Here is a 12,825-nt window from a genome sequence, read left to right on the forward strand (position 1 = left end):
CAGTTTGTCACCTTCAAGGCATTTATTTTGAATAGCATGTTTTCTCACAGTACTCTGCTGCATTTTAGTTATTATCTCTGGTGTCCTTCTCTTAATGGTGTGAGTGTGTCAGACAGTTGTGACCTGTTCATTTTTAACAGGAAATCTGTGTGTGAGGTGTACCACAAAGTAAATAAGAATTAAGTGACTTGAACATAACGGTTAAAAAAAATCACATGGATTGTTCATGATGAAGAGGAATTGCAATACATTGCTTCATCTTTAACAATCTTATGAATGGAGAAACAAGGAAAACAATTAAGGTGTCTAGAAGGTAAAATTGCTGGAACCATTACTCTGATTTAAGGTTGAAGTGTTTATTTAACACATGGGCTAGTGGGGAATTAGGACGTAAATTATTACGACGTTTTGTGGGCTCTGATTGTTAAGATGGTTTAGGAGAACTGACATGTGGATATAGCAGGTGGATATGGAATAAATGGCTGTGCAGTGAAAGATGGGGAAACAAGTGGCACAGCTTTGTTGACCAAGTGTCTTTCTAGCTCTGCTGAACAGCAAAGGCATGTCCATAAGTAAATACTGGGATGCATTTTTAGTAGCTGAAAAATACAGGTTAGCATTATGGAAGATTTGCTTGTCTTGTTCACCGCTGGAACATATTTAAGAGTTACTCAGCTTTCAAGCATTGGCATGGTACTGCAAATATACCAGACTGAAATGAAAAGTTTGTTTTGACTTTCAGCGAGTAGGACATGGAGATGATGATCATGCTGATGCAGACAGATCTCCTATTTTCCTTCAGTTCATCGACTGTGTTTGGCAAATGACAAAGCAGGTAAGATGCTTAAGAGTATATTTCCATGAGGTCTCAGTCTTTATCTTGGAAACATAATTCATATAGGAAAACATGTTACTTTACAGAGCAGTAGCATGTTTTCCTGAAGTTGCTTGCGCTATAGCTGCACCATGCACACAGAGGGAAACTTATTGCTCAAAGTGAGGTACAAGGAGCTAAAGTAGAAGTATTGGCTTGAAACCAAAATACCAGGAATCCTTTCTGTTTAAAATAGATTTTCAAAGGATTCTCTGATTACATAAATGAGAGTTATTGATGAGATAAATTATTTGCATTGCGTATTCACTGGTAGAGTAAATGTTCATATGGATTTATATCGTCCTTAAGAAACAGCAAAAATCCAGGCTGATTTTGAACTGAGGGGAGGAGAGGGTTCTTCTATGAATATCTCAGTGTGAAATGTAAGTTAATGTTGGCATCATTATGCATACAGGACAGCATTTCTAATGTACAAGCCTATTCTCAGATAAGTTTTCCTACTTCCAGCACTGCTTTTACCTCTGGATCAGGGGAGATCTTTGAAATCAGTGATATTTAAGATATCAAAATATTAAAATTCTCAGATTTTTTTCTGAATACGTTAAATTATAGAATGGCTTTAGCCTTCGTTTTGTTTATTTGTACCTCCATGAGCATAAACTTAAGATTTTTCTGAGCTTTTATATTGCTGGTTTTTAATGGGGTTACTGAAATAGGTTGTCTGCATGAAGGCTTTATATCCAAGTAAATTAGAAGTGCTTAACTCCTTTTTTTATTTTTTTTCTCCTCTTTTTTTTTTTTCATTGAAGCCTAACATAGAACTGTGCTCTTATGGTAAAAGGTATTATACTGAAGTCTGTACAGTATGTCACTTGTTTTGAAGAGAGGAGGGTAACAGTCTGGTTCCATATGATGCTAGCACTCCCAGATCTCTTACTGTAGTCTTCTTGTTCTGAACATGGTTCTTAAAAACTTGCATCATAGTTTCCAAAACTTGTATTCAAAGCAGTTGTCCTTGGTGCTTTATGAAAGTTCCCTGCTGTAATATTGGGCCCTTGTCCAGAAGCCCTTGAAGACTTTCTCTTTCTGTGTATCTGTATTTCAGCATTAATGTGCTGTTTAGTATGGCTGGAGAAAGTAAATGAAAAATTCTGCCCCTTCCTCAGAGGAAAGCTAATAACAATAGCAAAGAGAAGCAGTTTTAAACACCTGGTAGGAACAAAAGTCCTCTGGGGAGATCCTTAATTGAGAGCAGCCTCTTCTATTTTTGTGATCTCCCTTGATGCCTCCTGTTTCTTCCTATAAACAGTTTAGTTCCCTCTAATTTTTTTTAAAAAAAGGGACAGGGGGTGGAGGGAATCTGTGAAACATTTTGCCAATACCACATCTGTTCAAAACCTGGATCCAGACACTGTTCTGAAATTCATGAACACCAGTGGCATTGAAAAACCATTAATGTTACAGCAGGAAAAAAATTGAAAGCGTCATTCTTGGAGAGTTCTTGCCCACTTATTTTTATTTTTAGTTGGCTTCGACACGTAGAGAATAGATGTGAAGATTGTGATTACCTTGACATGGACCTATGAAAACCAGGATTCTATTTATCCTCATGTAGATCACTTGCTTGTAAAACAGTGCTAGTTTCGTGCTTTAGAATCCATGGTAAACATATGTGATATGTTCCAAAGCTTAAATAAGTGTTAATGACTGCGGGAGGGTGTAAGGGCTTGGGTTTGGGCATGGGCTCAAAGCAAGCAAATTTTCTGTTTTGAGTTCTGAGAATTACATTCTTAAAACAGTCAACTTAATACAGTGAGAGAATCTCTAACTTCCCACTAAGATACAAATTTCCAGATAGCTTCAGACAATGAAACTTAATCCTTGACAGCCTTATATTTTCCCTTTTTTTTTATGGTCTTCATGACACACAAATGCAGTAATAGAGAACTTGAGAGAAGTACATTGACATCAGATGTTAATAAAGAAGCATATGGCAAAGTGATTTCCCTCTGTTAGTAAATTCTGGTGATTTTGAATAGCAGATGTCAAATTGGAAAGGCCACATGTGATCTGATGAAATACTGATGCCCTGTTCAAAATGAAACAAAACTGTAGAATCTGCATGCAGCATTGCTGTTCAAGTAGTAGTTTTCTACCTTTCGTGCACAGTACCCACACAGGAGGAAGGTATGTTTAAAGTTGGTAGAAAGTTGCATCCTGTTTGTTACCGGATGTCATCTGTTGCCAGAGCTGCGGTTTTCACTGGTTTCAGTATTGTGCTCTGTTATGATATCGAGTGGTCAGTTAACCTGATTCAGTCCAATGCCACAATCATAAGAACCATTCCGGAAAGCATTTCAACTCTAATGTTACTGTAGTACAGAATGAGTTCATTGATTAAAAAGCAAGTTTGTTTTGCATGTCTTTGAATCGGATGCCACTTGGCATCATCAGACTTCTCAAACAAGAAAATTCTTTTAAATACCTCCTTTACAAAAAACCCCAACAGCCTCAGCAGCATCAAGTGGGAGATTTTAATGACCCGCGTGTTCTCTCACAATTAGTGGATTTGACAAGAAGTAAATTTTCATTTGGGGAACTTTTCCACCTGAATCTTCAAACAGACGCTAATGGGCTTGGAACTACAGAGGAAAGCATTTTTAGGTCAGTGATTTTTCAGCAGCGGTAATAGAAGCTTTACAGTCTTGATACATCAGCTCCAACAGTACAACTCTTGTACCCAAAGACAGGGTTTCAATAAAGTGCTATCACTTATTAATACATTAGTTGGAGTGCAACCACTGATGTATGGAATTTTGAATATGCTTCACTGGATTGGAATAGCGGCCGTGTCGGCATCCATCTGATTAGCATGGACCCGTCACAACGCAGAACCCTAATGTGACAAGGCTCATTAAGTGCTTTCAGTTAAAGAGAGTCCCTTTAGGAGAGGCTTTGTCTTCAAAGGTATTTCCAAATATCATTCTGATCCTTTGCAAATTATTTTTGCTCTCTGTATCTGATTGCGGATTTGGGCTGGATGCAGGAGATTGAGGTCTGAGACCCACTGAATTTTCTCCTGACTTGGTTTAGCACATCTGCTTAACAATTCTGTTCATACTTTTTTAAAATCATAGCTGTGTTGTTAACATTGTATTGTAATTGAGTTTTGACGTGAAAGAGAAGGAAGAGCTGTTGGTGATAACTTTCGAACAGGACTGAAAAAGAGAATTTGATAATCTGAAGTTCCTGTATGTTCTGTAAAAACAAATGGCAAGGTGGTTGAAAGCAAATGGGTGATTTGAGGTAGAAGCCCCAGCGTGAGCACTCTGTGCTGTTGAACAGTGCATAATCCGCAGCAGAGTCAGAAGAAGGAAGGCTCCATTCATTCTGAGAGCCATGATACTGATAATTTCCTTGCTCAAAATTTTCAGTTGAGAGTTGGTATATCTTAGCTTGAGAAGCGTTGGAAAGAGAATGGTTTTGCAATGTTTGCCTTAAATCAATCGTTTTTTAAAAGAACATTTCTTAAAAATTAGATCTTCCTGGGTTTAATACAAGCATGCCCATTGTGTGTTATTCAACTCTCTACTTTCAACATGAATAAACATTTGCCCTTCATAAATCACAGATGACATTGAAGAGGAATTTCTGGATCAGCTAGTTCATCCACAGTCCCAGTTGCTGTGTTATTCCTCCTAGCTATACTTATCTTTTTTTTTTTTTATTTAAAGTAGCTCTTGAGTCACTCATGCCAAGGTGTTCAGTATTCTTCAGTGGCACATAACAGAAACCAGCCCGCTGCTTTCTTCAGATCTGAAATATTGACTTGAGATTTCTCCATGTAGCAGGAAATTCTTCCTTATCAATCTATAACTTGGCATTTTAGACTTCTGCAAGTCCTTTAGTGGGAATGAACAAAATTTGTTTCATTTCTCCTGAAAGCTAGTCTCTTATAACATTGTCTTTCATGGTAATGAATGAAATGGTACTACTTAAATTTTTGTTTAGTCTTCTAATTTTTTTTCTCCTAAATATTTATCATTCCATATCTGTGTTTGAGACCCTTGTCACACTGAATGCAAAGCTATTTTGACACATCAAGCAGTTGCCATATGTAGTTCTATCATAAGATTTCATTGAAGAAGGACCTTTTCCATCTGAATAGGTAGCGGCCCATGCAGTTTGCATTAATTCTTCCTTTATGATTTTTAGAGCACTACAGATTAAGATATGTTTTAAATATTTTGTGTGTTTTCAAATTTCTGACTGCTTTTTCTAGAATTTGTCAGGTAACCTGTACTTGTGAATAAAATCCCTAGTGGTGCTCAGTGGAATAACAGTTCCTTCATTTCAGCTGTACAGGATTTACCTTCCAATGTAAAAGAGGAGGGATTAAAGGCTTATTGTATGTAGCTGATGGTCAACTCAAGGCCTGAAATGGAGAAAAGTAACTTATTTGGGTTGAAAGTGAAAGAAACATTTTAAATATATGTGAAGCACGCTGTATGTGCAGTAGTCTTTATTATCCAGTTCATTGCATGTTAGAATAGAAAATAAAACTCTTCAGTGTCATCATCTTTTTTTTTTAAAAAATGATTTCCTGTCCTGTAACAAGAGAATTAAAGCATATGTTGAAGACAGTTTGGGGTGAGTTAGAACAGAATACTGTTAGAGCTCCTTAAAATGATTGCTTTGTGTCACCAGTTTCACATTAGCTAATGTTTCCGTGTTTGTATTCTACTATCTCCGAGGAGTATTTATAAAAAGTATGTAGGTGAAATGTATTATTGCAATGGGAGTTACTGAAATTGCTGAGTTTTCCTCAAAATAATCACTAAATAAGAAAAACATCTTATCTGAATCTTTTAGTTACTTCTTATGTCTGAGTTTCTTCCTTTCTACACTGCTTAAAATAAGAAATCGGTAAAATTACTTTAAACTTTATTTCAGTTTCCTGCAGCCTTTGAATTCAACGAGTTATTTTTGATCACCATTCTGGATCACCTTTACAGTTGTCTCTTTGGGACTTTCTTATGCAACTGTGAAAAAGAGAGATTAAAAGAGGTAAATAGCGTAATACACATTCTTAATTTGTTGATTTTATATGAAAATGATCAGAATACAAGACCTAAGAACATCTGAGCTGTGGTTTTGGATACATTTGTCACATAGACAATGTGGACATGAAATTTCGTGGTATGAGAAAAATATACTGAATGCCCTGCTATTAAATGAGGTAACACTTATTTTTCTGTAGTTATTATCTCTTCAGGGGTTTGAGGGCTTTAGAAGGTCCTCTTTCAGATATTTCTAGCCATCATATACAATTTAAAATAATCATTATCAAATTATATTAGCATTTCTTTTGCTATTTCTAAAGTAACTTCTATGGATGACTTTGCAGGTCACTTTAGGACATAATTAGGTGGAACTTAAGTTTAAGACTACAGAAATTTAAAATATCTAAACGAATGAAGTTAGGACTCAATGACTTTGAGCTTGGAAAAAAAATTAAAAGTTTGTTAATATTCCAAGTACACTTTTGCTTACTTTTCGCTTTGTTGTTTTTAATACTTCATGTTTTTTAAAGCAAGTAACAATTCCTTGCCATATTTGGCTTTGCTGTTTTTTTTTGGTTTGTCTCTACTGCTTCTGTAGGGAAAAAGTTGCATGTAAATACCACAAGATGGAGCTGAATAACACGTTCTCAGCAAATGCAGGGTTTCCAGACAGCTTGCTTTCTTAAATGAATAGTGAGATGCAATTCTCAATAAAGAAATAAAGAAATGCAATTTCAGACGCAGCGGTAGTAGAAACACATGCTTTACAACACTGAAGGACTGTAAAATTGCAAGATGAATCTGATGTAAGTTCAGATTTCCAATCTTTGATCTAACGATGCTTATGCTGATTACTTTTAGAATAATACAACTTTCAGAAGTGCAAATAAAGATAAAATAGGCATTTTAAAGCATAATATCTATTGATAGGAGCAAATCGTGTGAGGGGGAGAATTGAATAATTATTTTTCACAGATGCTGTTTTGGATCTTCCAAACTACGTATCTCTTCACTCATTTTCTTGTCAAAGCTAATTTAATTTTTTTTTTTTACTTGGTCGGTGTGTAACCATAGATTTAAATAGCTGTAAACATTGCTGTAAATTACGAGCAGCGCAGCTTTCTTTTGCTCAGCTAGACCTCAGTATCTCTGAAAATAATCTCCTGAATCTCATTTCTCAGCCTTGGACCAGAATAAGTGTTCAGATGTTTTGCTAAAGTTTTAAGGCTATTTAATGGTCAGCTACTGGAAGTGTTCTCAGAGTGCTTGCAACTTTCTAGTAGATAAGGTAAATTTCAAGACAAAATCACTGATATGTAGATATGAACCTCATATTTTAAGGTTTTGCAATCCATATAATTAATTTTTTCTTTCCAATCAGGAGGTAAGCACAAAGACTGTATCGCTGTGGTCCTATATAAACAGCCAGTTAGATGAGTTCACGAATCCTTTCTACGTAAACTATGAAAACCATGTCCTGTATCCTGTTGCCAGTCTGAACCATTTGGAGCTATGGGTGAACTACTACGTTAGATGGAACCCAAGGATGCGGCCTCAGGTATGAGCTTTTACATGACTTTTATGTTTTAGTGAAGAGCACAGAGATTTTTTGAAAATTGTTATTTTTCATAGTGTCGAATGTAGCATTTAATTTCAAAAGTGCTCATGTGTTGCACGTATTTCAGCTGATAGGGAAAAAGGTGATTTCCTCAAAGCAGGTGCGGGATGTGTTCAAACTTGGTAAAATGATGTTTTCATTAAAGTCACCAGTAGAATAGGGAGTTATGGTATCACTTTATTGGCTTGTGAAAGGTAACAGATTAACAGCCTTTATTGTCAGAAGATTACTTTTATAACACTTCTATAATACTTTGTAACACTTTTTAATACTTTTATTGCCTTAACCTTCTTGTAGAGTTTAGTGTACCTTTGTTTTTCATCATGTTTTGCCCTTTATCAGCAATGATATAAAATGTAGCAGCAGTTTCTGAACGAATTGGACTACGCACGGACTCATTTTGTAGGCTCTCTAAACTTAGCATCACATAGATGCTTGTTTTCAATTGACCTTTACGGTTTCACGCTGGCATGCTAAAGATTAAACACTCCCTGTACATGCTCCTTGATTCATCCAGTATTTGTTCTTATAAGTAATGTCTGCTATTCAGATAAATCTCTAAATCTCATCAGACAAATACTCCATATGCTCTCATGCTTAGAAGTCTGAAGAAAGAACATTCACGTTTTGTCACAACCATAAAGTATCTGAGGGTGCTACACTATCTCTTTATTAAGGTAACATTCCAGGGTACCCCCAAGCACATTATGATAAATTACCTGTATTAAGTGACTGCTCGAAAGCTGCTTTCATCTTCTAGCAGTTAGAATGAGATGTGAGTTTCAAATTTATTAGACACCCACAAGTCAGAAGCTGTTGTAAAAGATGGTGTTCCAAGGTAAGTTTCAAGGACAGTATGCTGGTAGTCCGGGCACCTGAGAAATACCTTTTAAGGTCCTGGAAGAGTCTGGATTACTTGCTTTCTCACTGAGATGTTTCCTCTGGCCTGCTTTGTTTCCCTTACTTATTCTGTTTTGGTTGATGTAGTCCTATGACTGTTAGGTACCTGTTAGGTGTTAGCATGTGTTAAAACTTGAAAGATGGTGTATTTTCATCTTTATGATTTTAAAGTAAAATTGTCAACTGCTTTTTAACAAAATATCATCTTTCCTTTAGCCTGTTTGCTGAAAAACATTTGCGTGGTTTATGCAGGTTTTAGTATAACCGACCTGCATCAGTGTCAGTTTATTACTTGTATTTAATTAAGATCTATAGGTCCTGAAAGTGAGCAGGCTTTGTAAACACACATGAAAGCCAGTCGCGGTCCAAAAGAGATGAGAGTGGGGAAGAGATGACATTGAGAAAATACCAGAACTGCCATACTCTGCCCACTGCCTCTCTGTTGGAGAGTGCTCTGCCCACTTCTGTTGGAGAGCTCTCAGGCACTCTAGCAGATGTCAATCATTGATCTTCATTGGTCTTTGAGAACAGGTCCCTCAAATCAGCAGATTGAAGGTAACAAAAGTTGATGATCCTGGTAACTGCTTTAACTTTACTACCACCTTCTTTTCTTGAAGAACTAATACAACTGTTTCGACTTTTTAGATGTACCATACTAGCTCTGTCTGGCACGATACATCATACCTTTCCTCTTGTTTCTGGCCTGAATTTATGTGACATTTGTGACAAATATTCAGAGGTGTTTCACATCTACTTGGATAAATTTGCTGCAGAAATTAGTTTTTTGTTGCAGCGTTGTGTTCTCGAATCTAATTATGAAAGCACAAACTCATGCAAACAAGTAAATAACAGTCTTTGTAATCACAATATACTGAGTTTGCTTTTTTCTGTATTTACATTGTGTAGTTTCACACCCTGTTAGCCGATTCAGTAACGGTCAGACCCATTCAGTAACAGCAAAAAAGACAATCACCATTGCAACACCCAGCAGGTCTTCACTTATCTTCAGTGAAAAGATTTCTTAATCAGTGGATTTATTAAAAGAATGGGCGTCTCCGCCTACTGAGAAAAAGTGTTTTTGTGATTAACTTTTAATGTGGTTCTTTTGTTGTTGAGCTGGGATAAGAGAAAGTTAAATATTTAATGTTAATGAAGAGCTCTCTGATGAATAGTAATTCAAGGCAACCTCACATACTGTTTTATCAACTGCAAAAACTTCTTTAGGAAACTAGAAAATGTTTATTGTTTTCTAGGAGCTCACTAAAAAAAGAGAAATGCCTAATTACATGAGTTTAAGGGATGATGAATAGTCCTTTAATATAATCAGAATGGATGTTTGATACCCTTTATCAACCATCTTTATATTATGGGAGAGGAAACTCGCAAGAGCAAAAGGGCAGTTTTTGGTTTGAGGCAATATTTTAGGTTTTCTAATTTCAGCTTTATTAGTGAGAGAGGTGTGAATTTTTAAACGGACTGAGAGAAGTTAATCATTGCACTTCATTGACTTTTATATTGGAAATGAGCATGCATCACCTTTAATTTTTTTAATTTGGAAATTATTGAATGCTAACTGGATATAAAGTTTTGGTTTTGCTTTGTTGTACTGTCTTCAAATATCTCTGTCTTATCAGACCTCTAACAGTACAGTGAGGTCTGATCATACTCGTCATTGCACTAGGACATGCAGAGTTCAGAGTTATTCTTATGTTCTGTAAAGAAAACGTTGCTTATAATGATGTATTTTCAGTTCTGTCTAAGTTTTGTGGAAGGCTGAGTTGGTATTTTTGATGGTGTTTATTTGCATCAAGAGCCTCATTTTAGGATCACAGCTGTATTGCAGTAGATGCTGTGCAATTAGGGGACACAGTCTCCTTCCGTAAGGTTCAAAGCTCGAGTATCTGAGAAGTGAACAATGTAGAAAATTCTAGGTTAAACATGGACATCTCTTGTAGATTCCCTTTTTGCTAAACTGTGCTTCAAGAAGGTCATTCTAATTCTTAAGTGAAATAAAATGTTCCTTGGTTTCAGTCTGGAGGTGTTACATCATTATTGACTTCTTGTCCCAAGAAAATTAGATAATTTTAGTCCTATCTTATTTGAGTTCATTGACGGAGAAGAGTGTTTTTTTCAGATTTGCCCTTTCCTTAGGTAGGAGAAATGTGTCTTTGTATGTGACGTGTGGAAGATAAGCTCTTTCATTCTCTCGTACAGAGGTGTGTGCTCTGTGGGTACCTGCTACTGGACTTACAGATGACCCTACTAGTCTGGAGTAGACAAGATTGTATGATGCTTTTGAATTTTTGCAGCTGATACCATGTATTTCTCTTTGCTTTCCTATGTAGCCATTCAAACCTCTTCTTTACACTGGTTTGAGGAGTTCTGGCTGCCAGATGTCAATAGTTATCTTCCAACTCTGGAAGGTGGGAAGAACACAACAGATGATTTTCCTGAATATGACTTCTGCAGGGGCAGTATTTTTGAACTGATTTACTCTTATCATTCATGTATGCAGAGCATGAGTAAAAGTTCTGGTCCTTTCAGTTCAAGCTGTGCCTTCCTATGCGAGAGGCAAGGAAAAGAATGGGTTTTAGTCACAAAATTTATGTAATCCATTAGGATATGTTCAGTTGTTTGTATGCCTTCTGGGAAATGACATTTTAACCTTTGAAGTACAGGGCTTAAATTTGTTTTGTTTTAATAGGGTTTATAAAAATTTTTCTATGCCTGCTAATTTTTCTTCAAGTTCTGTTCTGGAAATTTGGCCACTGTGCTACAGATAATATCATAGGAATCCCTATAAGTTTTTTCACATTCATTCTTTTCTTTGTGTGTGTGTGTACTTTCATCCAGAATATAAGGCTAGCACCATCTATAACCTAGAAGTTCAATTCAGCTTCTGGAATGGGATCATCTTCTAAAGGCAGTCTTCAGAGCTTCCATGAAAAGACAGGGAAAGTCTGTTCATAGGTTAACAACTGGCTTTAAAAAAAGGAAAGGAAAAGGTAGGAGTAAATAACTGTTTGTTCAGTATGTACAGAAAGGATCTGGAAAGCATATAAATAGGTTACACTGGTGCAATGATTGCTGCTTTTTTTTAATGCTATGTATAGAATTGTAGAAGGATTTGATGTGTTGAACAGTTGAGTGATTAGATGTCAGCTGAACTTCAGTGTCAATAAACACAAAATATGGCATATTTAAAAGAACAAATAAGATGCTAACCGCCACTGGAAAAATTGTTGAGAATAAACTGGAAAACATAATTACTGAGATGCTTCATCCTGTGCATAACAGGATAGGACTCACTGTCTGCCACATGGGGTGTTCATATTATTATACCTGCCTTCAGTTAAGTTGCCTGGCATTTTCCTCTCTGAGCACGTTGACATTGGTTGTAATATTTTCACAGTTCATGCATATGATTTAACACTATTTTGCAGCAGGACAAAGCCATCATATGGCTCTGGAAATGCTTGGCATTGCTGGTCTGCGATCCATGGTCTTGCATCCATCTTTTTGCATGAAAGAATGAGGCAGGAGATGTCAGGAGAAGGAATCGCCTTGTGGGTTAGATAGCTGAGTGTTGCCCTAGCTATGGAGATTTCATCCCTGCATTTACCACAAAGTTTCTTGTGAGACAAGGCAAGTTTCTTACAGTACCTGATAGTTTCTCTCTATCTGAGTGTCCAGTTCAAGATTTCCAGAGTCTGATTTACTGCCAGTGACTTACATTTGCAGATAAAACTCTCAGCATTCAATTGATATGGAATAAAATAAAGACTAACTGTTTATCCTATGTGCTGAAAGAATCTGTAGTTATTTAAAAAAAAAAAGATTGGTATCTTGTAATGAGCACAGCATCAGGACATGCACAGAAAGGGAGCAACTAGTACTGTGCAAATAATCTTCATTTTTGGGAGTTTCTAACATATTTTTAGAGCAAGCACTCAAAGCGTTGTCTAAATCTACATGGGCTGTAGGTTTTAACAAGCAATTGTATCAGCTTGTAGCATGTAGAGTTTCCCAAGTCTGGAAATCTATGCAGTTGTTTGCAAAAATCCAGTTCCCACATAGTAGGATTCATAATTTCTGTTTGCTAGGCATTGCTTTTCCAGGGGGTTTTGCTTGGTTTCCCAGGAGCATACCTCTGCAATAAGTGTGGAAGTATTGATTATTATTGAAACTGCCGTTTTCATCATTTGAGAGTTCCTGTTTCTATGAGTACACTGTTAACTAGGTTTTAAAAGCAAGTCTGTCAGAGTTCCAGCTCTTCAAGAAGAGGAACAAAAAGCTCAAGTGAAAGATACGGTTGTCTTTCCAATGCACAGAGTTGGCTTTTGAAAAACTGACAGTCTTAAGCAATGAATTTAAAATAACCATTTTCCTCTGCAGCCTTTCTTCCCTGT

At 36.4% G+C, this 12,825-nt stretch overlaps 1 protein-coding gene across 3 annotated transcripts in view; it reads left to right on the plus strand.

The window, feature by feature from the left end:
- MTMR1 (myotubularin related protein 1) overlaps positions 1 to 12,825 on the plus strand; it is a 39,235-nt gene that overhangs the window by 17,894 nt on the left and 8,516 nt on the right. For all 3 annotated transcript variants that reach the window (XM_068411885.1, XM_068411887.1, XM_068411886.1), the window contains 3 exons: positions 743 to 835; positions 5,789 to 5,902; positions 7,280 to 7,456. In XM_068411885.1, coding sequence (XP_068267986.1) covers positions 743 to 835; positions 5,789 to 5,902; positions 7,280 to 7,456 — 384 coding nt within the window. The remainder of the gene's footprint in view (positions 1 to 742; positions 836 to 5,788; positions 5,903 to 7,279; positions 7,457 to 12,825) is intronic.

The sequence above is a fragment of the Nyctibius grandis genome, chromosome 13, assembly GCF_013368605.1.
Source record: "Nyctibius grandis isolate bNycGra1 chromosome 13, bNycGra1.pri, whole genome shotgun sequence".
Lineage (NCBI taxonomy): Eukaryota > Metazoa > Chordata > Aves > Nyctibiiformes > Nyctibiidae > Nyctibius > Nyctibius grandis.